The 26,676-nt window shown below is 42.7% G+C and overlaps 4 protein-coding genes across 4 annotated transcripts; 1 reads left to right on the top strand and 3 right to left on the bottom strand.

The window, feature by feature from the left end:
* Positions 1-143: 143 nt before the first annotated feature.
* On the bottom strand, positions 144-4,250 carry LOC133013803 (regulator of G-protein signaling 7-binding protein B-like). The gene is made up of 6 exons (XM_061080854.1): positions 4,119-4,250; positions 1,580-1,752; positions 977-1,107; positions 488-626; positions 313-383; positions 144-235 (listed from the first exon to the last, which is right to left on the bottom strand). The coding sequence occupies exons 1-6, from the start codon at positions 4,248-4,250 to the stop codon at positions 144-146; spliced, it is 738 nt and encodes a 245-aa protein (XP_060936837.1).
* A 2,943-nt stretch (positions 4,251-7,193) lies between these two features.
* rnf180b (ring finger protein 180b) lies at positions 7,194-13,644 on the bottom strand. Its single transcript, XM_061077295.1, has 8 exons — positions 13,561-13,644; positions 12,510-12,612; positions 12,167-12,262; positions 9,837-10,529; positions 9,089-9,211; positions 8,424-8,643; positions 8,208-8,333; positions 7,194-7,729 (listed from the first exon to the last, which is right to left on the bottom strand). Exons 2-8 carry the CDS (start codon positions 12,564-12,566, stop codon positions 7,539-7,541), a joined length of 1,506 nt encoding a protein of 501 aa, XP_060933278.1. The 5' UTR covers positions 12,567-12,612; positions 13,561-13,644; the 3' UTR covers positions 7,194-7,538.
* A 1,695-nt stretch (positions 13,645-15,339) lies between these two features.
* Positions 15,340-16,569, top strand: htr1ab (5-hydroxytryptamine (serotonin) receptor 1A b). Its single transcript, XM_061075680.1, has one exon. It carries the CDS (start codon positions 15,340-15,342, stop codon positions 16,567-16,569), a length of 1,230 nt encoding a protein of 409 aa, XP_060931663.1.
* Positions 16,570-23,640: 7,071 nt separating this feature from the next.
* On the bottom strand, positions 23,641-26,373 carry LOC133006676 (protein tonB2). The gene is made up of 3 exons (XM_061075682.1): positions 26,311-26,373; positions 25,239-25,620; positions 23,641-24,289 (listed from the first exon to the last, which is right to left on the bottom strand). Exons 2-3 carry the CDS (start codon positions 25,517-25,519, stop codon positions 23,830-23,832), a joined length of 741 nt encoding a protein of 246 aa, XP_060931665.1. The 5' UTR covers positions 25,520-25,620; positions 26,311-26,373; the 3' UTR covers positions 23,641-23,829.
* Between the last annotated feature and the right edge of the window lie 303 nt (positions 26,374-26,676).

The following is a 26,676-nucleotide window of genomic DNA, read 5'->3' as shown; positions in this document are numbered from 1 at the left end:
GTAAATATCACGATGAATGGGACGGAATAAAATAGCAGATGGAAAAACAGATTGTAAATAAACGCAGAATAAAAATGAAAAGGTTAAGAAATGTCTTGACAGAATGAGAATCTACTCATTGGAGTGCTGCGGCTGTGGGACTCTCAGCCCGACACCATGCAGCAGAGTCCAGGGAAGCGTCTCTTCCTCGGTCGCACCAGCGGCTGCGGAGTCAGGTTCAACAAGCTGCTGTCGTCTGGAACAAGGATCAGAACGTCAGCTCGTTTTCATTCGTCACATCAATGATATGACGAACTTCATCCCGTCACGTACCTTGGTTTTTCAGTGGCAATGGCATCGTGTCCCTGAGTTTGCTGAGGAGGTTTCTCATCTCTCGCATGTCTCTGTGGAGATGAGGAATCAACAGAGACACAGATGTAGTTTGGAGGATTTGACTTCCTCAGGAGTTTAAACAGTTTATTTTAAAAAGCAGACGCGGTCCCTGTACCTCTCGATGTTCTCGATGTCGTTTCCCACCAGCCACTGCTCCTGAGGGAAGTCTATGGGCGAGGACGAGCGCTCCTCCAGGAACGGGACGTCCGAGCTCTCGTCCATCCTGAAGTCCAACTTCGGCTCCGACTCGGTTCCTTCAGGACGGATCAACACACAAACAAGCACATCTGTACAGCTGCGTATGAATGTACGAAGGGAAACTCTGCCACAAAAAACAGGTAGTTCTTCAAATCCATGCATCATCATCTGGGAATTAAAAGTCTTTTGTATCCCTGCAGAGTTTATATCCAAACCATCTAATCACCGATATCAACTGTAGATTTAATGTATTTTGATTGTATAGACGTTGGAAGTTTCAAAAATGTTTTAAAAACAAACAGAGACTAAGAGAAATTGATTTCAACAGCTAAATATTTTAGTTTGACCTATTTATTTATCACTGGTATTCTTAACGTATGCCCAAAGTGCGTTATTGTGACGTTACTTTTTCTGTGGAGCTGCAGCACCCCCAGCAGGCACATGGATTTCAGCATCTCCGTCACGAACATCTCCAGGCAGCACTGCAGCTGGATGAAGAGCCGGAGGATCTCAGGCTGGATCTCTCCGTCCTCTGGACTGCAGCAGGAGGAGGAGGAGGAGGAGGAGGAGGAGGAGGAGGAGGAGGAGGAGGAGGAGGAGGAGGAGGAGGAGGAGGAGGAGGAGGAGGAGGAGGAGGAAGAAAAGAGGTCAAAATGAAATCAGACAGTGTTTTTATTTTGAAGTTCAGGACAGAATTAACTTACACACACTTCATAACCCATCACAGTGTTTCTCATATGAAAAAACAACATTAAGCATTTATTGCAAACTTATATTCCCATTTAAATCTTTGTTATCCGATGTTTTTCCTGATTCTTGTCTTTGTTCTGTTTCTGTGTTTGCCTTCTGTTCTCAGGTCTCAACAGTCTCATGGGACATGATGATTAAATAAAGAATAAAGACTCAGTGTTCATCAGGTTAACAGGCTCTGGACGGCTGAAACATTTGAGGTCAAGATCATTTCACTCTAACGATCGACCGCTGGCTCTTTGGTTTCCTGTCTTCTCACCCTGAACCGGAGATGACGGTGAGGTCCTGGTGCGCTGCCCGGGCCATGGAGCATCCTTTGGAGCGAGTCAGTTGCATCTGAGAGCGAAGAGCCGGACAGTCGGCAGAAATCTCCCCGATGGATATGACCTGCTCCCGGTACAGAGCCACCAGGGTGTTGAACTCCTGGACAGTCTGCAGGGAGGAGACAAAACAAGATGCAGGACTCAGGGACACCAAATGGAACTTATAATAAAAATGTGCTTCCTGGCTTCATTTGGATCGGGAGAAGAACCAGTCTGTCTGCAGGAACCAGTGTCTCTGCAGGTAAAGAACCAGCAGGATAACAACCAATGTGTTTTTGCAGGAACCAGTGTCTCTTTGAAGTTTAAGAACCAGTATCTCTCTGCCAGAGAAGAATCTTAAATATGAACCAGTGTCTTTCTGAAGGTTAAGAACTAGCAGGATTAGAACCAGTGTCCCTTTGCAGGACAATAACAAGTCTCTCTGCAGGAACCAGTGTCTTTCTGCAGGAACCAGTTGCTCTGCAGGTAAAGAACCAGCAGGATAACAACCAGTGTGTATTTGTAGGATAAGAACATCTTTGTTTTTGCAGGAATCAGTGTCTCTCTGAAGGTTAAGAACCAGTGTCTGTCTGCAGGATAAATATGAACCAGTACCTGTCTGCAGGACAAGAACCAGTCTTTTTGCAGGAACCAGTTTTTCTGCAGGTAAAGAACCAGCAGGTTAACAACCAGTGTGTTTTTGTAGGATGAGAACCAGTGTGTTTTTGCAGGAATCAGTGTCTCTCTGAAGGTTAAGAGCCAGTATCTGTCTGCCAGAGAAGAACCAGTGTCTTTTTTTCTGCAGGATAAATATGAACCAGTGTCTCTCTGAAGGTTAAGAACCAGCAGGATAACAACCAGTGTGTCTCTGCAGGATAAGAACCAGTGTCCCTTTGCAGGACAATAACAAGTCTCTCTGCAGGGACCAGGGTCTCACTTCAGAAGAACCAGTGTATTTCTGCAGGAACCAGTTTCTCTCTGAAGGTTAAGAACCAGCAGGTTAACAACCAGTGTGTTTTTGTAGGATGAGAACCAGTGTGTTTTTGCAGGAATCAGTGTCTCTCTGAAGGTTAAGAACCAGTATCTGTCTGCCAGAGAAGAACCAGTGTCTTTTTTTCTGCAGGATAAACATGAACCAGTCTCTCTCTCTGAAGGTTAAGAACCAGCAGGATAAGAACCACTTTGCCTCTGCAGGATTAGAACCAGTGTCCCTTTGCAGGACAATAACCAGTCTCTCTGCAGGAACCAGTGTCTTTCTGAAGGAACCAGTTTCTCTGCAGGTAAAGAACCAGCAGGATAACAACCAGTGTGTATTTGTAGGATAAGAACCAGTATGTTTTTGCAGGAATCAGTGTCTCTCTGAAGGTTAAGAACCAGTACCTGTCTGCAGGATAAATATGAACCAGTACCTGTCTGCAGGACAAGAACCAGTCTTTTTGCAGGAACCAGTTTCTCTGCAGGTAAAGAACCAGCAGGTTAACAACCAGTGTGTATTTGTAGGATGAGAACCAGTGTGTTTAGCAGGAAGCAGTGTATCTCTGAAGGTTAAGAACCAGTATCTGTCTGCCAGAGAAGAACCAGTGTCTTTTTTTCTGCAGGATAAACGAACCAGTGTCTTTCTGCAGGATAAATATGAACCAGTGTCTCTCTGAAGGTTAAGAACCAGTGTCCCTTTGCAGGACATCAACAAGTCTCTCTGCAGGAACCAGTGTCTCACTTCAGAAGAACCAGTGTATTTCTGCAGGAACCAGTTTCTCTGCAGGTAAAGAACCAGCAGGATAACAACCAATGTTTTTTTGTAGGATGAGAACCAGTGTGTTTTTGCAGGAATCAGTGTCTCTCTGAAGGTTAAGAACCAGTATCTGTCTGCCAGAGAAGAACCAGTGTCTTTCTGCAGCATAAATATGAGCCAGTCTGTCTCTGAAGGTTAAGAACCAGCAGGATAACAACCAGTTTGCCTCTGCAGGATAAGAACCAGTGTCCCTTTGCAGGACAATAACCAGTCTCTCTGCAGGAACCAGTGTCTTTCTGAGGGAACCAGTTTCTCAGCAGGTAAAGAACCAGCAGGATAACAACCAGTGTCTCTCTGCAGGAGAAGAACCAGTGTCTTTCTGTGGGATAAATATGAACCAGTGTCTTTCTGCAGGATAAATATGAACCAGTGTCTTTCTGAAGGTTAAGAACCAGTATCTGTCTGCCATAGAAGAACCAGTGTCTTTCTGCAGCATAAATATGAGCCAGTCTGTCTCTGAAGGTTAAGAACCAGCAGGATAACAACCAGTTTGCATCTGCAGGAGAAGAACCAGTTTCTTTCTACAGGATAAATTTGAACCAATGTCTTTCTGAAGGTTAAGAACCAGCAGGATAACAACTAGTGTCTTTCTGCAGGAGCCAGTGTTGTCTAGCTGCAGGATGGGACCCAGTGCTTTGCTGCAGAGCTGCACACGGATCTCAGGCTGGGTTTGCTCTTGGTGCTGGAGGAGGATTGGGACTCACCATCCTGCTGCAATCCACGGCCTCCTCCCGGCTCTGCCTGCGCTCCGGCTCCGTCCTCTCGCCGCGGCTGCCGGGGAGGATGCTCCCTGCGGGTCGTGGGCGCTTCTTCCGCCCGTACGGTGCAGAACACATGCATGCACACGCACACACACGGACACACACACACACACACACACACAAACTCACACACTCACAGATGGACACGGATGCTGCGGTGTCCTCTATCTAACAGGAGGGAAGGAAAGCACCAGGATCGCAGCGGGGGGTCGGACGGATCTGTGGCCGATCAGAGCCGCTGCATCCCCGCAGAGAGGAGAGTCACCTTCAGCCCCTCCTGGAGGCCGAGAGAGGGATGGGCAGGCTCCTCCGGCTCACGTGTGCGGAGGATGCGGAGCGAGCCAACAGCAAAACAAGTCGTCACCCTCCTCCGACTCATCGTTAACTGTTTGAGAGCAGCTAGTGGTCCGCCCGCTGGAGCCCTGCGCCGTGCACGATGCCTCACTCACACACTGAGCTGCAGACTCACATGCATTCAACATCTGTGCTTCTCCTGCTGCAGAGGAGAACAGATTCAAGGAGATTATTGTTTTATTCCCTGAGATTCTAGATGCTGTGTGTGTGTGGATGAAGATGCATTCGTTTAATGTACCACCAGGGGGCAGGAGAAGTAAAAAAAACAAGCACTGTCACCTTTTATACACAGATACAAGTATTTGACCCCTTGTTTTCTGCATGAATTGGTCATAAAATGTCATCTGGTTTCCATCCAAGTCAAAACTATAGACAAACACATTGTGCTTGCACTGTGTACCCTGTACAACACTCCCCTCCATATACTGGAACACTTACTTCACATCATATGTGATATGTGTTAATATAAACCATATTGATATTATATATCATTTTATACAATAATATTGTATTTTGCACACTCTGTCTTCATATTCTTACACTCATAGTATATTATATTATCTATTGTATAGTCAAATACTTATATTTATACCTCTACTATATATCATATCATATTATATCATACTCTCTGTATATTCTTTGTATATATAAGTCTATATACACATATTTATACATGTGTACATGTTATTATTATTATATTTACTATTATTATTATATATACTGTTGCTGCCATTATTACTATATACTGCTATTATATTGGTATAATTACTATCATATACAAATATATATGATGTTATATTATATACTATATATACTGTACTATTTTTATATACTGCCTAACAATAACATTACCATCATATCATCAGTACTATTACCATCATCTTGCCACTGCACCTTATCTACCTATTTATCTTGTGTTTCTGTTTTTATTCTTTCTACCTCAATATTTTTTATTTTATTGTATTGTATTGTATTTTATTGTATTCAAATATACCGGCTGCTATGACGACTTAATTTCCCTTCGGGGATGAATAAAGTAATCTATCTATCTATCTATCTATCTATCTATCTATCTATCTATCTATCTATCTATCTATCTATCTATCTATCTATCTATCTATCTATCTATCTATCTATCTATCTATCTATCATCTATCTATCTATCTATCTATCTATCTATCTATCTATCTATCTATCTATCTATCTATCTATCTATCTATCTATCTATCTATCTATCTATCTTAAGCTAATAACACTCATAACATTCAGCTCGAGACCCTCAGCGTCCGGAGGTTGGTCAGGCCTTGGTGGACCGGGGTCGAGCAGGCTGTACCGGTGAGGATCTCTCCACAGGTTCACCTTCAGAAACCTTGTTACGAGTTTGACTTCCTCCAGTTTTATCGTGACCCTCTCTGGAGGGGCGATCGGTCAGGTGCTCGGTTCAGTACTGTCTTTGTTATTCGGTCTGAAATTTGGCAGCAAAACATAACTGTGTCCAGTGATTGTTTCTTCTTCTCTGTACTAGCCCTGTGCAGGCTGTTAACAAAAGAGAAACTATCTTATTGTGTGTGCATAGAACTTGTTTCCCTTTGCATTGTGTATCACTCCTGCTTCTGATGAGAGGTCCATGTTTATTGATATTTACAGAAAGTTTTAGTGTTTATTCTGAGATTTATTAATGTTCTTAGGCAGACACAAGAGGCACTTGTTTATTCTATTGTGTTGATTCTTTGATGTCTCTAAGTTCAGATGCACTAGTCCATTGCTATTTGAGATAGGGTTAGGGTTAAAATAAATACTATATAGTATTTATTTTTTTATCATTTTTTTTTCTCAAGGAACAGTACAACAGTTCCATTTTTTGTGCAACTGGTATATATGAATATAAATACCTGTTCCACCAAAAAAGACGTTATGGCGGAACGTAACAATAAAGGCCACAGGAAGTCGCCAATCTTCGATGTTACACGTTCGATCATATCAACTTTTATATGACGTCTTAGACCTACTATAAAAAGCACTTTGCATTTTTAATTTTGGTACTTGTACTTTTACTTTTGATACTGAATTTCAACACCAGATACTTTTGATACTTAAGTAAATTTAATATGAGCTACTTTAAGACTTTTACTCAAGTCATTTTCTGACGGGTGACTTTTACTTTTACCGAAGTCACTTTCAGGTAAGATATCTGTACTTTTACTCAAGTATGGCTTTCAAGTACTTTAAACACCACTGACAATTTGTGTGTTATTAAATAAAACAGATTGTGTGTCGTTCAATTTTGTAATTTAGATGAAGTTCAGATCATGTTTTAAGACAAATCTTTACAGAAATTCTACTAATTTCAAAGGATTTTCTTAAATATTTTATTTCTGGAGCTACGTCAGAAATTTTCATTGTTGTTATTCCTTCTCCAACACACCTTTGCTTTTGTGTCTCTATACAAAAACATCACTTTACCTCCTACTCTAGAATGTGCGTCCACGTCCCTGCTAGAACAAAAAGCTTTTGTCTAATTCTAGAGAGAAAACTGTGGTGAGCTTTTTCAGAAATGTAGAGAGAGAAGAGACCAAAAAAACAGGTTTATTCAGTTTGTTAAATAAAGTAAAATCTATTTAGACACTTTTATTATTCATAAATAATTTGTAATATTTATGTGGCTCAGTGTTTTTCATATTTCTATTGAACAATCCAGCAAACAGAACTCAAAAAGACTGTTTTAATCTCCTGGAGATTAAAATACTGAATCCAACACTTTATGTTCAAATCTAAAAAATTCACAGTTGCATAATTTCAAATGATTCACTTGATTGTCTTTGTCTTTTACTTTCAGTAAAGACGATGAACTCTTCACACAGTGTAAACGCTTCCATTTTCTTTTACATCAGGATTTATCGTTTCCTTCAACATAAACTCGATGTGTCTTTCTCAAAGTCTGAAAATCTCTTCAGAGAGAAATGAAGATTGATAAACCTTCACTGCAAACTCTCAATCGTCCTCGGCTCGTCAAAAGAAGAAAAAGTACACGAGGAAGCCGAGGAGCAGGAACGCCAGGATCCAGTTGACGGACGTGATGTAGTCGAGGAAGAGGCCGAGGTCGAAGAGCCGCATGTCGGTGAAGTTCAGAGCGTCCAGCGAGAAGCCGCCGTGGGCGAAGTGCCAGCGTCCCCTCGCCGCGGCAACGTGTCTCCGATACCCTGAAGTTAAATGGATAAAACTATAGTTACTCAAAAAGATATTTGCATCATATTGTGTGTGTGTGTGTGTGTGTGTTTTCAAGTGATATAATTAATCAGAGACTCAGTGGCTGAAAGTTGTGGAAGTTCAAGGTTACAAATATTAAAACAACCATCATCAAGCTTTTTAATTTTCAAGTTTAAAAAATGACTAAAATCTTGCGCTGCCAACTTATATAAACATGATAATTTTAAGGTTTGAAGTTCTGTTCTTCCAAAGATACAAGTCCAAATACCTGGTAATAGGACTTTAAGCAGCAACATGTTGTATAATGTCATAAAATGTAAATGATGAAATGTGTAGTGTCGACACTTTATCTCACATCATGTAAAGGAAGTTAATGAATAATGGATTTGATGATTCAATACTTTCTCTCATCATGGTCACTACTGATGATCCAGAGTCTTCAATGTTTTCCAGACTTTAACGGTTTCTTACCCCAGAAGCTACGGAAGCACTTGCGACCGCTGGGCAGAGGCCACTTAGCACACGGAGCCTTCTTGAAGTTCAGCTGGCGAGCGTTGTGAGCTTTAGGGAAGAAGGTCTTCACCGTCTGGTTGAGCTCTGAGGAGGAACAAGCACAGTGAGGAACACAGCACATCCTCACGTCGGAGATATCAGGAGGTCAAGTTCTGAGTCCTGGAGGTCGCCCACCTTCGTGTGAGTCGGTGTGCGAGATGAGGGTGCGGCAGAGGGGGCAGGGCGTGGTCGTGTGTCGGTTCTTGGCGAGCGTGCGGAGACACGGCTCACAGAAGACGTGGGCGCACGGCTGGCAGCTGTACGGGCTGAGGAAGACGTCCAGACACACGGCGCAGGTCAGTCCCTCCCGGTCCCCCTCCTCGCTGTCCACCAGGGACCGGCTCAAACTCTCGGCCTGAACGCAAACACATATTATACTACTTTAATAAATTCAGATAATTAAACGTTAGACAGAAACCTTGAGGATGGACAATGACTGTGGACTATAGTGGATCCCATCCTGATGCTGGATCGTGATCTTGCTGCTGACCAGAGACATGATTGCAGCAGGACTGCTTCACTTATAGTATTGAAAAATGTTTACCCTCATCGATGCTGCTAAAAACTTTAATCCCGATCATGTTTTCCAAAACTTGACATCTATTGCACTTGTGTCCGTCCTGGGAGACGGATCCTCACATGTGTCTCTCTGAGGTTCCTACATATTTTTACCTGTTAAAAAAGTCTCACCATGTTAAAGCCCTATGAGACGAATTGTGATTTGTGAATATGGGCTATACAAATAAAACTTGAATGATTGAATGATTGATTGACCCCTGACCCTGAGGATGACCCCTGACCTTCTCCTGCTTACGGTGCAGCCAGCGCTCTCTCCTCCTCTGTTTCCGGCGCAGACCCTTCAGACGGTTCTTCTCTGTTCTTCTCCGGCGGATCGAGGCCGGGGAGGCGGAGGAGGCTCGAAGCTACGAAGGCAACACACATGCACACACAGACACACACACACACAGACACACACACACACACAGACACACACACACACAGACAAACAATAGTTTAAGACATTTACTTCCCATAACAAAGAATGTTGGACACAACAAACAATACGTTTCTTTCAGCTCGACCATCAGTGAAACTAGAACCAGTTAGTTTGAGCCGAGTGCGATAGAGGGAAAGGTCAAAGGTCATTCAAAACTAAAGGTTCAGCCTCTGGGGAACTTCAGCGTCAACAAAGAATTGAATGGAAATGTGCCCTTTCAATTTTGACACAATGACAATTATGGCCTGATGTATGTCCTGAAGAAAAAGGTCAGAGGGTCAAGTAACGACATCCATCCTCTGGGGAGCATGAACATCAACACAAACACGCTCAACCAATCACGAGTCAATCGTGTTTCTAGTTAAGATGAAAGATTCATGTATTTAACGTGCAATTCTGCGTGTTCATGTCCGATTTGCTAACATGGATGAGACAGGGTTTATGACCTGTACTGCAGCCAGCCACCAGGGGGCGATCCAGATATTTTAGCTTAACTTTTAGGAGCGGTCCTGTCCATCAGATTTTTAAATTCACTACATTTATGACCTCACCTCCGTTTCCTCGTCCCGCTCCGCCACACTGTCGGAGGCGGTGCTTCCTCTGAGGAGAAGCGTTGAGTCAGAAGCGTCTTCGTGGACGGACGTGGTCGCCACAGACGTCTCCAGCGTGTCCACAGCTGGCAGCGGCGGTTGATCCAGGAGCATCCGCCTCCCTCCAGGTGAACTGAAGGCATCAGTGTCTCCTGAGGCTTCGCCGTCCTGACGTGTGGGACACGAGACCCGTGACCACGTGGACTCATCATCCGGCCCCGCCCACGTCAAACCGGCCGCAGACCTGTCCATGAGGCTCGCAGGGCAAAAACAAGACGACCTGAAGGTGGCGCCATCCTCCAAACTGCACCTCCTCCTGTGAGAGATGCAGTACAGAGGACTGAAGGGAAACGACTGGTTTCCACTCGGGGAACTCGACGCCTCGGCAGGGAGCTGGAAACTGTCCGTCCCGCTAAACGTCTCCTCGCTGTTCTCGGCGCCGTCCGTCGGCGGATCGGCGCGTCCCTTCTCAGGCCTCGTCCTCCTCGGCTGGACGATGAGGACGTGGTGCTTGTGGTCACGATCCACGCGGCTCTTGTTGAGGTGGACGGTGGCGTCCTGGCCACAGGGACACTTCGTGCGGTTGATGAAGTTGAAGCCACCGAGACGAGCGGAGCAGTGCTGACAGTTCAGTTTCCCCACCGTCCACTGGGCCTGGACAGAAACCACAGATACATGAAGCACGACTATATCTAATATATGTATTTAAATTCATTGTTATATCCTTCGAATGTCACAAAAATGTCTGTCGAACAAAACAGAAATGAGAAATGTTAAGAGAGGTTATTTTAAACTTGCTACATAAATATACTTTGACGTGACCGAATTTTTTATAGGCTTAAGAATATGGAATTTTCCAGATGTGTATGACAAAAGAAAACTATTATTCTAATCTTGATTCCCCGTGTGCCAGTGAACACATTCAAGATTCAAGATTCAAGATTTTTATTATCAAATGCACAACAATAACATTAAGCAGTCTCTGGCAATGAAATGCTTGAGTCACAGGCTCTCTTCTAGCAATGCTCAATAATTACAACCAAAAAAATAAAATAGAAATAGTATAAAATAGAATAAAATAGAGTATATCAAAAATGTAAAATAGAAAATAAAATGTATATATCTAAAAATATATATATACAGCTCAAGAGAAAAATAGAAAAACAATAGTTCAATTGTGTGCAATAGTGCAAATCAGGGTTTCCCCCAGTGCTTTATAGGCCTGGCGGGCCCCCAGGCTTTTCTCCCTCCCCGCCAGGCTAAGCGTCGCTTGTTTATTTATTTAAAAACACCGTAAGAAATTGTGCCTCTTCGGAGGGTCGCTGAATAACATAACGCACCGCTGTCGTCATCACCGGGCGTCTCGACCGGAACCATTTCAAAATAAAATCCTCTGACATGTTTATTTTACAATTTATTTTACAATTTATTTTACTTTTAAATGTGACCAGAAATGGCTTGTTTTTTTAGATTCACTTAGATTTTACTTGAAAACGAATTGGTAATATTTATTTTTATTTGATTTATTATTTTTTTGTGTTTGTAAAGTGTATTATGTAATGTTAATAAGTATTGTTAAAGGGACTCTTACCTTTGTTGCATTTTTACACTTTTTGTGGATAAGGTTAAATTGGTATTAATAAGGTAATGACACTCTAAAATGCAAGACAGACCCACCAGGAGTAAAAACAAACAATTATTTCACTCTCATAATATTTAGTGAAAACTTCAACCAATAAAATTCTTCGGACCGAAGGACCTTATTGGCCGACAGACCTGTCTGTTTGCTGCATGGACATGCAGGTTTTCCGTCTGCTTCTTGTGGCGCATTCGGGCCCGTCATCAAGGCATGTGAATGTAAATGTATATAACTTACCGAATCCATTGCTTTGGTAAACAAAAACTCACGTGCGTGCGCGGAGGCAGTAGGTTGAAAGTCTGCTTGTAAATAAAGTTTCTTCAAAAAAACACCGCGGATGGGAACGAGGGGGTGGGGCATTGGAGGAAGGCGGGATGATTTGAATGTGCTGTAATTCTCAAATGCAACAAAAGGTAAGAGTCCCGTTAATGAATGTCTTAAAATAACACATAACTGTCATAATTTAAAAATTCCTTTCAACTTTCCGTACAACAACGGCCGGCCGTCGGTTGGCTTCTCTAGCGGCCCTACCACCAGGCTTAGCAAGTTTTCAGGGGGAAACCCTGCACATGCAAATATGCCAGGGTGCTGGTTTAGTGGAGTTAATCAATCTGACCCTGGAGGACCTCCCCCTCTGAGCTGAGACACTCACCTGGTGAACCGAGGTCAGGATCCAGTCCGGCAGCGAGTCCACGTCCACGTGCCAGATGCTGCAAATAGCAGCCGAGCTCTCGTCTGTCGCCTCCTCCTGTTTCACCGCGACACACACACACTCACTGAGGTTTCTCTGGACTTTATATATAACTTGAACAGACGCTGGTTATCTCCAGGTCACAGGGATGTCCTCAGACAAACTGATTAATCAACTCCATAAGGTTAGTGACTATGGGTCAAACACTGTCAGCACAGAGAATAAACATCTAAATGACTTTAAAGTTGAAATTTAAGTGAGTTTAAAGCTGAAATAATTTAAATTAAAAAGTATTTTCACCCACCGTGGTTAAACACGCTGAGTCGATGACACCTTTGCGACACCTCCTGCAGCGGAGCATGGTTCCTTCTCCTCAGACTCATCAACAGCAGGTTTCCGGTCCGGCTCTGATGATGGAGACAATAAAACAAAGTAATTTTTAAACTTATCTGGATGAAAGCTCCCAGAGAACTGAAGAATTAACTCTCAGTTCTTTTAATTCACTGCTCTCCTGTTGAACAAGTCCTTCTATTAAATCAAACTATTCCTAATTTCTTACACTGCCCTCGTTTCTTTCACTCCTTTATTTCTTTATCTATTGTTTTCATTCTCAATTCAACTCTTGTATTGTCTTATGTTGCTTTTACAATTTGTCACAGTTGCTTTTTCTAAAGCACTTCGACCAGAACAGGAAAAACCTGAACCCGGACTCGTTTGGTTGAGAAACACTTAAACAGTTTAGTTACATACATATGTAAAAGTCTGTGGCGTGTAAAAAATGCAGCTTTGTGTTGTCACTGATAAAAACTTTGAGATCTGTACTCTAAACTTTTCGCTTTGGCTTCAACGACAAACTTTGTGGTTGACTTGAGATCGGAATCCACCAAAGATCACGTCAAACAAAAAAACACACATTGAATCAGACAATCTGAATAAACACAAACCTAGAATCAAACAATCCAAGATTAAATCACATCATAGGTCCAACCCATGATTGTTCAATATGCTTTTTGTTAAGACTTTTAAATTAGATTATTGTCACGTGTTTTATACATAATTTAACTCCTTTAATTGTGCGTTGGTCTAATTATTAATAATTACTCTCAAGTATCTGATTTCAGTTGTTGTTTTTAGTGTAAATCTAGTTTTATTAGAATAAACCTGAGTCTGAGGTGTGAGTTTAAAAATGTGTCGAATCTGCAGCTGGAGAAGAAACCAGAATAAAACCGGTGTTAGCTTCTTTAGCTTCGTTAGCTTCGACAACAACAACAAGCTTCTTCCTGTCGGTTAACCGATAAGAAAACGTGCTGTCGAGTCGAGTCGAGTCTGCTCTTGTTGCCCGGATGTTAACTCACCTTCCGGTCAAGTCTGCGAAGTTTGAGAAGCGAAACAACGAAGAAAAGCTGCGTCAAAAAAAACACTGAACACACAAAGTTAAACAAGGCTGCCACTTCACAGGAGGGCGTGACGTCAGAGCCGGGGAGCTACGGAAAGTGGGGAAGGTCAAAACACCTGCCGCGTTTCCGCGCTGACAAAATAAAAGAGACAGATCATCAAGTTGATAAATAAATAAAATAGATTAAAATATAATAAATAAAATAAAGAGACAGATCATCAGAATTATAAATAAATAAAATAGATTAAAATATTATAAATAAAATAAAGAGACAGATCATCAGGATGAGAAATAAATAAAATAGATTAAAATATAATAAATAAAATAAAGAGACAGATCATCAGGATGAGAAATAAATAAAATAGATTAAAATATAATAAATAAAATAAAGAGACAGATCATCAGGATGATAAATAAATAAAATAGATTAAAATATAATAAATAAAATAAAGAGACAGATCATCAGGATGATAAATAAATATAAATAGATTAAAATATAATAAATAAAATAAAGAGACAGATTATCAGGTTGATGGATAAATGAAATTAAAGTTAAATATATTAATGAGAAGGATCATCAGGATGATAAATAAATAACTAAATTAGTATTCAATTAATCAAAGAGCCAATTCATCAGGAGGTTAAATAAAATAGAATCAAATCCAATTACAATTAATTAATTAAATAGGATGATCAGAATAATAAATAAAATACAAATTAAATTGAATTAAAATAAAGTGCAGGATAATCATGAGGCTAATGAAAATAAAATGTTATATTTGATTTATTTACATTACGATGTTCTGACCTGTGTTTGTAATGTTCAACCTCCTGCTCTGGCCTTAATTTACCCAAGATTTAAATTAAAAAACAATTCAACTACAGCTCTATGTGTAGTGTTGACCTTAAGATGTCTATGCAGGGTGGGGCCTTTTGTTTTTAAAGCTCATCCACATTTTCAGTCACCTTTCCCCTTTTCTCAGAGGTGGAACTACCTGTGTGTTGTTATTTTCTTACACGAAGACGTTGTGTGTCAGTCTCATTTATTTATTCGTTGAACAGTGATGGATTGTTAACGGATCTGACGCCTGGTGGCAGTGTCTCACCTCCAGCACCAGCCCGCTGCAGGTGCTGGAGAAATGAACACCGAACGTTCCTGTAATTACAGTGATCAAATGTTAAATAATATATTAACTGTTCCTGGTTTCCTTTAGCCTGAGTGACGTGTTTTTAATTTTCCAATTAGTGGCCTACAGGCTGTTTTATCAGGGTATTTAAATATATAGACTAGATCCATTTTGTTGTGTTAAAATAAATAAGTTATTAGGTTTCATTAAGCCAAATAGACAAACAGGTTAGTTTACTAATATTAAAGACAGGTTCGTGTTATTTGAGTGAAAGCTGCATTAGAAACTACATTTTTATTTAATCTCCAAAATGGAAGAAAAGGGAAATAAAAGCAAAACAGACTCAAACAGTGTTAAAGTTTATTAAAGTTTACTGAGCGTCCATCTCGATCCTCGGGTCCGAGCTGCACTTCGGACCCACTCGTGTCAGACTCGCTCTCATCCCTCACGGTCAAGTGACGCGTTTTCCATCACCGGTATAAAAGCTCAGCATCATTCTCCAGCAGCAGCTCCAGTCTGCTTCACCATGCGCCCCTCAGAGAGCCAAGGGGCCGCCGTGCGCGCCGGGCTCTCCAGCCACTAACCCGAGCTCCTCACCGTGCACAGCAGCCATGGAGAACATCTCCACAGCCTGGTCCCTCCTGGAGAACTCCTCCATCGGAGCCCTGGAGCCCGAGGAGGAGGAGGAGGAGGTGAAGCTGAGCTACCAGGTGCTCGTCTCCTTCGTGCTGGCCGCGCTCATCCTGTGCGCAATCTTCGGGAACGCGTGCGTCGTGGCCGCCATCGCCTTGGAGCGATCCCTGCAGAACGTGGCCAACTACCTGATCGGATCCCTGGCCGTCACCGACCTGATGGTGTCGGTGCTGGTGCTGCCCATGGCGGCTCTGTACCAGGTGCTGAACCGCTGGACCCTCGGGCAGGTGCCGTGCGACATCTTCATCTCCCTGGACATGCTGTGCTGCACCTCGTCCATCCTGCACCTGTGCGCCATCGCCCTGGACCGCTACTGGGCCATCACGGAGCCCATCGAGTACATGAAGAAGCGGACCCCGAGGAGAGCCGCGGTCCTCATCAGCGTCACCTGGATCGTGGGCTTCTCCATCTCTGTGCCACCCATGCTGATCATGAGCTCCCAGCCCAGGAGCACGCCGGGACCGGAGAGGACGAGCAGCGCCACCAAGCACTGCGAGATCCGCCAGGACCCCTGGTACACCATCTACTCCACCTTCGGGGCTTTTTACATCCCTCTGACCCTCATGCTGGTTTTGTACGGGCGGATATTCAAAGCGGCCAGGTTCCGGATCAGGAAGACCGTGCGTAAAAGCGAGAAGAAGAAAGTAACGGACTCGTGCCTGGCCGTGTCCCCGGCGCAGGCCCGGAGCTGGAAGAGGAGCGTGGAGCCGCGGCCGCTGCCCAGCTTCAACGGGGCCGTGAAGCACCCGGAGGACGGGGAGTCCCTGGAGATCATCGAGGTCCACAGCAGCTCCAAGAGCAACCTGCCGCTGCCGGACACCCCGGGCACCGTGCCACTGTTCGAGAGCCGGCACGAGAAGGCCACCGAGGCCAAGCGCAAGATCGCCATGGCCCGGGAGCGCAAGACGGTGAAGACCCTGGGCATCATCATGGGCACCTTCATCCTCTGCTGGCTGCCCTTCTTCATCGTGGCCCTGGTGAAGCCCTTCTGCCCGGACGCGTGCTACATGCCCCGGTGGCTGGAGGACGTCATCAACTGGCTGGGCTACTCCAACTCGCTGCTCAACCCCATCATCTACGCGTACTTCAACAAGGACTTCCAGAGCGCGTTCAAGAAGATCATCAAGTGTCATTTCTGCAGACCGTGATGTTTTGTCCACTGAGGTGAAAGGTCAACTTCAGACTCTTAACGTGGCGCCAAAAAGAGATTGTTCTGAACGATGAGTCCATAAAGATTATTCTGTGATAGTCACCATCCTTCATAACTATAGGACCTTCCCTCCCAGAGGTGTGTGCAGCCTGCAGGTAGAGAACCAGCTGTGGTCGTCTGATTGTAGCTCCATGTTCTGTCGTGTTCAATAAACACATCGTTTTTAATGATTGTTCTGAAGTCGTGATTTAAGCATTTTTTAAATTCAACAAACTGATTAAAAACTAACATTTCAGCCTCTGGAGGGTGAGAACTTTCTGTTTAAATTGACTTTATTTGAACATGTCCCTTTTTAAATAACAGATTAATATATATACATATTAAAATATATTTTTAGTAGTAATTTGTGGTAGTTACATCTGTTCTCTACGCTATAAAAACTACCAACTTCAGTCTACAACTTCTTAAACTCAAAAAACAAATAGTGCATTTGTAGAAATGGGACAAATTCCAACTAATAAATCCAAATGCTCTTTTAGACACGACACCAAGGGGTGATTCTACATTTTTAAAAAGCTGCTCCACACGGCTGTTAGTCCTAAATCTGCACAAATTCTATATGAACACAATTGTCACTCTACAACTATATGAAGGCAAATGGAAATTATGTCAGGAATCATATGACATAATATGTCACTGAAGTTCAACCACTTGAAGGTGTGCAGCTTCTAGTTTTTTTTGTTTCCTGTGTGAATGTGACCCAGAAAATCATTATTTGATCTGCAAAAAAAATCTTCAAACCAAATCTTCATGCATCATGGTTTAAATTCACAAAAAAAATCCCTTTAAATCTAATTTAAGAGCCCAAAGAAAGAAAGAAAGGTGTTTTTAATAATATTTTATGATATCAAAGTCATGGAGCTTCAGTGTAGAATTGTAGTGAAATAATATTTGGGTTCGCGTGTGTGATCCTTTAGAGCTGGGGAAAGGATTTTGATGAGATTTTGATCAAATTATCAAGAGAAAATCTTTGTCTTCAGGGATTTCAATATTTCTGAAATAGAATTTATCTCAAAGTCTTTGACAGATCTGATCCGAGTGTCACCGCCCTGAGCTCCAGACTCTCGTCCTCCTCTCGCTCCTCGAACTTGTTTCTGCTGAAAGAGACACAGGGATCGTCTGAGAGGTTGTGGGCGAGCGGAAAGATAGATGGACAGAGAGAGAGAGGGACAGAGAGACAGATGGACAGACTCAGAGAGGAGAAGAGAGGAGAAGAAGCACACACGTTCGTCACTGTTGCAGGATCAGTGACACAAAGGTTGTCGGGGGGGTGCTGCTCTCCCTCCGTCCCTCACGGCTTCGTAACATCTAAGTCCATCTTTAAAAGGCGCTGAAAGGGCCACACAGATGCAGGCTGGAGAGCTGGTCGTCATAGCGACATAGGGGGGGGATACAAACTCCGGGGGCCGAGGGGCAATTATCTGATCAAAGGGGGCCGCGGCCACACAGGAATACAGAGGTGCGTGTGAGGGGCCCACAGCTGGCAGCCCTCAGACAATGAGCTGCTGTGTTCTACCTACTTACCTTCCTTCCCTCCTTCCTTCCTTCCTTCCTTCCTTCCTTCTTTCCTTCCTTCCTTCCTTCCTTCCTTCCTTCCTTCCTTCCTTCCTTCCTTCCTTCCTTCCTTCCTTCCTTCCTTCCTTCCTTCCTTCCTTCCTTCCTTCCTTCCTTCCTTCCTTCCTTCCTTCCTTCCTTCCTTCCTTCCTTCCTTCCTTCCTTCCTTCCTTCCCTTCTTCCACCTTTACTTATAAAGTTTACTCTTACATTCTCCCTCGTTACCTTCCTACCTACCTACCTACCTACCTACCTACCTACCTACCTACCTACCTACCTTCCTTCCTTCCTTCTTTCTTTCTTTCCTTCCTTCCTTCCTTCCTTCCTTCCTTCCTTCCTTCCTTCCTTCCTTCCTTCCTTCCTTCCTTCCTTCCTTCCTTCCTTCCTTCCTTCCTTCCTTCCTTCCTTCCTTCCTTCCTTCCTTCCTTCCTTCCTTCCTTCCTTCCTTCCTTCCTTCCTTCCTTCCTTCCTTCCTTCCTTCCTTCCTTCCTTCCTTCCTTCCTTCCCACTGTATCCTTCCTTCCTTCCACTTTTACTTATAGAGTTTGCTCTAACATTCTCCTTTGTCGCACTTTCCACCTCAACAATCAAATTATTTATTATTTATAACATTATAAATTAACTTTCATCTTCTGTGTTTTCTGGAGGACGCAGGTTCAGTCTGATGATGTCACAGCGAAGTCATCTGGGTTACCTCAGCGTGGAAGTTGAGCAGGAAGCCTTCGTTTCAACCTGGGAGGAAGCAGAGAGAGAGGGAAGGGAAACGTTAGGTTAGTGAGCTGCATTAATGCAAAAGTCTCAATTCTTCCTCCAAAGCAGCTAATGTGCAAATTATAATTTACATTATATTTAAAAATCTGACCTTTCCTGTGAAAAGAAGAAACACTCTCTCTCTTTGTAAAACGTCACGTGTGTTGAACTCTGCTGCTGTGACTCAACAAGTCGAGACGAGAGCAGGAAGATAAGATGTAATAAAACTTTGCTTTAAACATGTTGTATAATAAAGTATTAATGAGTATTGAACGTATCTGACTCAAACCTCTAAGCAGAATTAAAATCCATCATTAAAAAAAGAGAAACAGTGTTTAGGTAACTCATCAGTTTTTTCATGTTGTGTTAATTTCAAATCCAAACTTCTCCTCCAGTTTGTCACCATGTTATCATCTTCTCTCACATCGAGACAAAAATAAAAAACACTCAAGTTCGTATTGATGCATTTTCCTCCTCAACACTCTTGTTATTCCGTCTCCTCAGAAGCAGACACCAGGAGGATTTGTCCGTCAGACTTACCACCGTCGTTTTGACAGGACTCATTTCAAAAATATAATTTCTAAGTAAACAACGGCTTAAGTAAAAACACGACTCGCTGACAAAAGCATCGAGAATCTTCCCCGAGAAAAGTCGTATTCCGTGCAGTCACTCGACAACATGCAGGTGCTTGTGTTCACTCCAGGTTTGTTGACCGAGCTTCCTCTGAGCCGGCTGCCGAGTGCACTTGGCTGTAAACCAGCCGGCGCCTTGGAGCAGGCGAGGAGTGCGGATTGAAACTCCATCCATACGCTCTTGAACTGTTCAGTCATGTTCCCCCCCGCGGAGCGCCCCGTGGCGTTCTACTGTCAAAGGAATTATGTTCCGGCCTCGCACAACCTCGAGGGGAACAAACCCCTCCGCGTCTTTGGGGATTTCTGCTCGGAGCTGTTGCTGGGGACGAGTTTAGAGGAAAACAGCAGAACAGGAGGTGATTTAGATGGAAACTTCTCTCTGTGTGTATTTAAAGACCAAAAGAAACGCATTGATGTTTTGGCCCGACTGAAGAAACCGTTATTCTCGTCTTAAAGATAAATGACGTGCAACTGCACATCTGTCAACACGATCATCCTCCAGTTGCTACGTTAAGAACAACCGAGGTTCACTTGTGTTTACTCAAAAGATGATTTCACGTAGTTCTTATCCCACAGATTCAGGTTCCTGATAAGTTTGGTTTTAATTAATTATTAGTTAGAAGAATTGTATATAAGTTATCATGTTTTGAATGTACTGCAACATGCCTTGCAAAAAACCACAAACAGTCTTGCCCTCTAACTGAACTTCTCTTTCCGGCTCTAACTGTGCTCTGATTGAACTTCTCTTTTCCAGCTCTTAAGCAGAAGTATCTGAGACAGTGAAACGCGCCTCTGAAAGATGTGACGATTAAGCTATGTCTAGTATGCAAATGTAACCCCACCAATAACTTGTATCTGAGCTTTCGAATAAATATGCTGTGCATGGGAAGTACCGTCGAAGTTGGCTGCGGCCCACTCAGAGGTCCGGACTTCCCTTGCAAGTAAAAACCAAGTACTTGTTTATGTGTGGTGTTTGATTCGGTGACTTCTTGCAGCATTTGATATATGTCTGCGGGTGAAATTCCCTCGACATTATTTGATGATATTAAAAACAGGGGTCAAAAGACATGATTGACAGCTGAAGATGAAGTGTCGCTGAATCTCCCGATCTCTACTGCGAAGACTCCGAATCAGCCAATGTTCGGATTCCGGGATATTTCGGCTAAATTTTTGGAATAGTTGGAGGAAGGGAGACGCGTCCTCCATCTTGGCATCAGGGCTAGTTTGTGTATGTGTGTTTGTCTGTGAGAGAGTCTGTGTGTGTGTGTGTGTGTGTGTGTGTGTGTGTGTGTGTGTGTGTGTGTGTGTGTGTGTGTGTGTGTGTGTGTGTGTGTGTCCCTCCTGAACCTGCAGCAGGTCTCACTTTGTCTGGTTTCAGTCACTTTAAGTGCGACATCAAACGCTGAGTCATGGTTTGTTGTCTTGTCGTCTCATTGTCTCTCCGCAGGTTTTCCTCCTCATCCTCATCCTCTTCTTCTTCACGTGCTCCTCTCAGTAAGATGAAAGTTAACACAACGGCTTCATCACTTCGCAGAGGATTTATGATTGTATTATTATTTAAATAAGATCCCAGAAGGATTTGAATGATGAATTACTCACAAGTATTTTAGACAGAACAAGAAGAAGTGGGAAAAGATTTATGAGGAAATTCTAATAACGTGGGAGAAGTCGTGAGACTAATATTATGTGTTCAGAGAAAGATGAGATTTTTCGAGGGAGATAAAACCATTTTTAGAGTCCTACTCTACGAGCTGAAGTTTAATGTAAACATGGAGCACTTTCCCTTCCTGACTTTACTTTATCTCATTTAACTGTCTCTGCAGTATTTAGTTACTTTCCTGCTCTTAGATCCAGTTTAGCTTTGTTCCATGAGGAGATTGAATTAACAGGCTTTTAGTGACGAGACTCAAGACAAAGAAAAGCCTGAAGAGTCGAGTCACACAAGGTCTCGGTTTCCACTCTGCAAAAGAACAAAACATGAATCCGCCATCGAACAAACAACTTCCCTCATGAATTTCAAACTTGTTATTGAGTCATAAATGAGACCTGTTGTGCAAACATGGTTAAATATAAAACTAGACTTCATCTTAACAGCTTGTTTGGGCGCAGGTGGACGTTAAGGTCACAAAATACAACTAAATGAACCTCTCCTGTATCTTCTCCAGTCTAATAGACCTCTCGATGCTATTTACCGACACAGAACGAGCATCAGGAGAAATTACGGGTTCATTACGTTGCCCAAGGACACTTGGGAGGACTGGAGGAGCAGGGGATCAAACCACCGACCTCACAATTAGCGGACGACCCGCTCCGCCTCCTGAGCCACGGCCTCACAGCTCATTTGTGCAGAAGCCGACTGACTCTTCTGTCCATGTTTCAGTTATCATCTTACTGAGGTGTTGAATTTAAACAATTGAAGATTCACGTCTGAAATTTAGACTCTTGTTTGAATTAAACAGAATCTGGAGTGAAGCCCGATACAGAGAGCGACACACAGAGGAAACAGAGAGGATCATGGGAAACAGGGAGGAGTCGCTGCCACGGAAAACCAGCTCAGGAAGTGGAAACAATGAACTCAGATACAACGACACTGAGAATAAATGCCAACTTTTATTCTGTGGCATAAAGCATCACACTGTGGTTAGGATAAATAAATTATATTTTTTAATAAACAAAAAGTTTAAAGGTGGAAAGCAAATATTCTGCACGGTGTAAGTCCACAATATATTTATATATATATATATATATATTAATCTTTTTTTTATATAGCCAGGGGAATAACAAAGGTTTTAAAGTCTCAAATTCATATTTCATAGATCACTCAAATGTACGAGTTAAGACTTGCAGACTTGTATTACTTCCCATATTATGTCTTCAATAGTTGTACAGGTGTACGTAAGCAACTGGATTATGGTTTTATCCAATTCATTTATAAATAAACTTGCTGTTGGAGTAAATTCCCCAACAGGGAAAATGTTGGTGAAGCATTTAAATGTAAGAAAAGCAACAGAAAAGGTTAAAGGTAAAAATTGTAAATCCAATCAATGAGCAACAAAAAGATGCTGATGATAATTGTGAGGTCAAGAGATTGTGAGGCTCTGATTGGATGATGAGCTCTGATGAACTTGACAGGAAAAGGCCAGCATCCTTTCTTCTGGTTGATCTTTACCTCCAGGTTTCAGAAAACGAGGTTGTGAGTATACGTAAATATTGTTGAGGGAAAGATTTGTCCGCTGTGTCCTGGTCACACAGCGTTTCCTCCAGACTTCATCAGGTTCGATCCCCGAACTCGTGCATCCCTGAAATGATCTGAACATCAGATAGACAGCATACAGAATGTACACTCATCATCATGTCCTGTCCATCACGACTAGGGTTGCAAAGGGGCGGAAAGTTTCCGGTAATTTTCAGGAAACGTTCCGGTAATTTTGAAAAAAAACAAAACTACGCAAAATAAACGCTGAGCAATAAAAACATCATTCATAACTCTATTTTAAAGATGTATGAAACGTTGAGTTTCAACCCTCCACTGAGCATTCTTCCATCACATGCACAGATAACTCCCAGCATGCTTCACTCTACAGCAGGGCTATTGAGGCCTGCTGTAGAGTGCAGGACTAGTCAGGTAAGTTTCGATGATATTACTGGGGAAAATATATTAGCATGCTGATTGAGGATTGTTCATCTGTTCATCTAGACTATTTCCATTCATTTATCCATCAAGTGTAAAATATGTTTACAGACGATTCCAATTGTTTGGCTAACTATTTATATCTCTGGCATTGCATTAGTGTTTTTTTACAAACTTTTTTCTCATCTTATTCTACAGAACAATGCCACGTGCACTCGCTCATGTGTGGAGACATTTCACCTCATCCAATGTAGAAGGAAAGGCTGTGTACATTTGCAAATACTGTGCAAAGACCTATGTTAAGAATGACACAACGATGCAGAAGCATATAGTCAAGTGCCCAAAGTTTCCTCAGGACTCAAATCAGCCTATGACAAAACAAAATGTTTATATTTATGTCTGTATATGAAAAGGTAAATACAGTTAGTATAAATTACCAACAACATTTCCAGTTTATTCCCGTTAATTCCGGCATATTCCCGTTTATTCCCGTTAATTCCCGTATATTCCCGTTAATTCCCATTAATTCCTGTTAATTCCCATGGAAAGTTTCCAACTTTGAATATTCCCAGAATTTTGCAACCCTAATCACGACACTTCATGTGTCTCCACTCAGGATCCACGTCGGCGCTCAGAGAGACGAGTGTTCGAACAGGATGACCTTGGACCCGCTGGAGAGGTTGGAGAGGCTGGAGAGCCGGGACGCCCGGAAGGCTCCGATCCGAGAGTAGACGTCTGCGTCCGAGCAGGCGCCCCACGACAGGTGAGGGCTGGGGGGGGTGGTGTGGATCACCGGCAGGTGGAGGAGGATGGCCGGGACCGGAGGTGTCGCTGGGGGAGATGGTGGATGGAGGGCGGGAGGTGGAGGCAGCGGCAGCGGGGGGGGAGGTGGACTAGCTACAGGCGGCAGAGGGACGATGGCAACAGGTGTCACTGTGATGACAGTCTGGACCCTCGGGTCAGCGTCAGGGACGGTTTTGACCTTGGGCGGCAGGTCCTGACCCGGTGGTGCCGGGTGTGTGAGGGTGTAGGTGGCTGTGCGGTAGAAGCCCTGGTACTCCAGAGCGTTCCTCGCCCTCGCCACGCTCAGCCTGCACAACACAACACAGAGCAAACGGGACACAGGTCAAAAGAGTATTGATAGAAGCAGTGCTACTCTTCAAGATGCGGCTATCAGAACTTACTTCTCTATCACATATGGAGAAAACCCGATACAGTTTGACAAACAATCTTAAACAATTCTACAAGATCTGGCAGCCGTTCTTAGACCACCTTGATCAATTTGTTGGAGATGTAGAGCAGCTATGAGACTCACAATAGGCCACTCACCTCTTTTTTTGATGTATTTTGTGTACTAGTGATGCATCAATATTTCATTGTCTTGAGTTGTACGCCCTGTTTATTAGTTTTGTCTGTTTGTTTTTTGTACTGTTTTTATGCCTTTATTGGATTTTATTTCAAATGACTCTTTTTTCTTTCTTTCTCTTTTCCTTTCATTTTGGCATCATTTCTTACTTACTCCTAGTATTTGTCTGTTTGTACTTAACTACCTGAAAAAAAACTAATAAACATATTGAACAAAAAAAACTAAAAGAGTATGGATTATAAGCAGGGGAAGAGAATCTGGCTGAAATTCCTCCACATCTTAAAGAGACATCCTTTTCATTATTTATTAATTTATTTTTTGATATTCTATTTTATTCTATTTTATACTATTATTTTTATTTTATTTTTTTGGTTGAAATTACTGAGCATTGCTTAAAGAGAGCCTGTGAGAGCATTTCATTGCCAGCGACTGCTTCATGTTATCTCTGTGCATTTGACAATAAAAATCTTGAATCTTGAATCTTGAATCTTGAATCTTGAATCTTGAATCTTGAATCTTGAATCTTGAATCTTGAATCTTGAATCTTGAATCTTGAATCTTGAATCTTGAATCTTGAATCTTGAATCTTGAATCTTGAATCTTGAATCTTGAATCTTGAATCTTGAATCTTGAATCTTGAATCTTGAATCTTGAATCTTGAATCCTGAACCCACCTGTGTCTGACCTGCAGGAGTCTGTAGAGCAGCAGCAGGATCACGGCTCCGGCCAGAGTCAGCAGCAGCACGGCCACCCGCGTGTCCAAGCTCCAGCAGGACCTCCCAGCAGCTCCCAGGGGGCTGCAGGTCCGGGGGGGCGGCGGTGTCTGAGGCTGGGGGGGGCCCTCCATCTCCTGTCTGGGGTTGATGAAGGCTCGGACCAGGATGGTGTCCTGCAGGATCGGCTGGGGTGGGATCTGCAGAGGGGTCCTACCAGTGACCTGATGACCAATCTGCATCCCTGTGGGTCGGGGGGGCGGAGCTCTGCTTGATGGTGATGAATCAGTTCCTCATGTTGAAGAGAGAGCAGGTGTCTCCAAGGAGGAAACTTCAGGAGGCTCTGGAAGAAAAACTTCTCAGTTACTGCACGTTTCAAGATGAGGATCATAACATCTAATCATTTTTAAATCTGTCTTTTACATGAATTAGGTTGAATACAGATGTTTTAATTTACAAATACAGTGAAAAATGATGTTATTCTCTGACAGAGCAACTAAACACCAGCTGAAAATCTCTATCTCTTCAATTTATCACCTTGTTTCAGTGGATTTACTCGGAGGTTTGTGGGAACTTGATGACATAATTCAAAGCCACACCCATCAGTGTTGTCATAACAACTTGCAAACACAGAGGGCAACAAAACTCAGCTTTTCAGCCTGAGGTTGAGTTGCTCTTTAATATCGAAAAACACATGGTTAAAAATATAAACTTTTGACTTTGATAACAGTAAATTCGAGTAAAATTCATTTGCAGTTGTGTCTGTTTCTCCTCTACAAATTTTAATTCAAATTTCACTTTCTTTTTGGGACAAAACTCTTATCAAATAGTTAAACTTTGCTCTAAAACACTTCTAGTTGACCAAAACTTTACATAGAGTTCTGCAGTAAATAAGTTAATATTAAGATGTGTTTACAAAAAATCAAAACGAGTGGAATACAAAGTACGTTAAAAAGCCAATCATAAGAAAACCTTACTGTATTAAAACTGCAATTAAATTTAAAAATATTTACAAGAAAAATGTTCAACTTACGTCATTTGAATTTGATCGTGTCAAAAACTTAATAGATCGAATAAAAACCCAACCCAACAAGAAGAGCCCATGTTAAGACTGAGCCGCTCTCCAGGACCCGGTGTGGATTCCTGAGGAAGCCGGTGAAAACAGCAGGAAACAGAGTGTTTCCCTACCACACAATACAGGAATATGATTGGAGAGCACTTCCTATCACCATGGATACAGGAAACTGGTCAAGGATGTCTTTTTTTTTCCCGCAGGGGTCTGAGTAAAACACACACATGCACATACACACTGACTCAGAGAGGCTGTAAGTAATACTGATAAAATAGAAGTTAAAAGCTTAAGATGCAAGAAGGAAAACAACAGTAGCTGCAGCCACAT

Source organism: Limanda limanda, chromosome 1 (assembly GCF_963576545.1).
Source record: "Limanda limanda chromosome 1, fLimLim1.1, whole genome shotgun sequence".
Taxonomy (NCBI): domain Eukaryota; kingdom Metazoa; phylum Chordata; class Actinopteri; order Pleuronectiformes; family Pleuronectidae; genus Limanda; species Limanda limanda.
Note: the sequence above shows the minus strand (reverse complement) of the source record. Positions and strands in the feature narration are given on the sequence as shown.

Coding starts and splice junctions, on each gene's coding strand:
- htr1ab (XM_061075680.1), top strand. CDS start 15,340: ATGGAGAACATCTCCACAGCCTGGTCCCTCCTGGAGAACTCCTCCATC.
- LOC133006676 (XM_061075682.1), bottom strand. CDS start 25,519: ATGCAGATTGGTCATCAGGTCACTGGTAGGACCCCTCTGCAGATCCCA. Junction 24,290..25,238: donor CTCCTGCAGGTCAGACACAG/GTGGGTTCAGGA, acceptor TGTGTTGTGCAG/GCTGAGCGTGGCGAGGGCGA.
- LOC133013803 (XM_061080854.1), bottom strand. CDS start 4,250: ATGTGTTCTGCACCGTACGGGCGGAAGAAGCGCCCACGACCCGCAGGG. Junction 627..976: donor GCTGCAGCTCCACAGAAAAA/GTAACGTCACAA, acceptor TCCGTCCTGAAG/GAACCGAGTCGGAGCCGAAG. Junction 384..487: donor GACATCGAGAACATCGAGAG/GTACAGGGACCG, acceptor TCATCTCCACAG/AGACATGCGAGAGATGAGAA.
- rnf180b (XM_061077295.1), bottom strand. CDS start 12,566: ATGCTCCGCTGCAGGAGGTGTCGCAAAGGTGTCATCGACTCAGCGTGT. Junction 10,530..12,166: donor TCCTGACCTCGGTTCACCAG/GTGAGTGTCTCA, acceptor GTTTCTGTCCAG/GCCCAGTGGACGGTGGGGAA. Junction 8,334..8,423: donor GCACACCGACTCACACGAAG/GTGGGCGACCTC, acceptor GTTCCTCCTCAG/AGCTCAACCAGACGGTGAAG.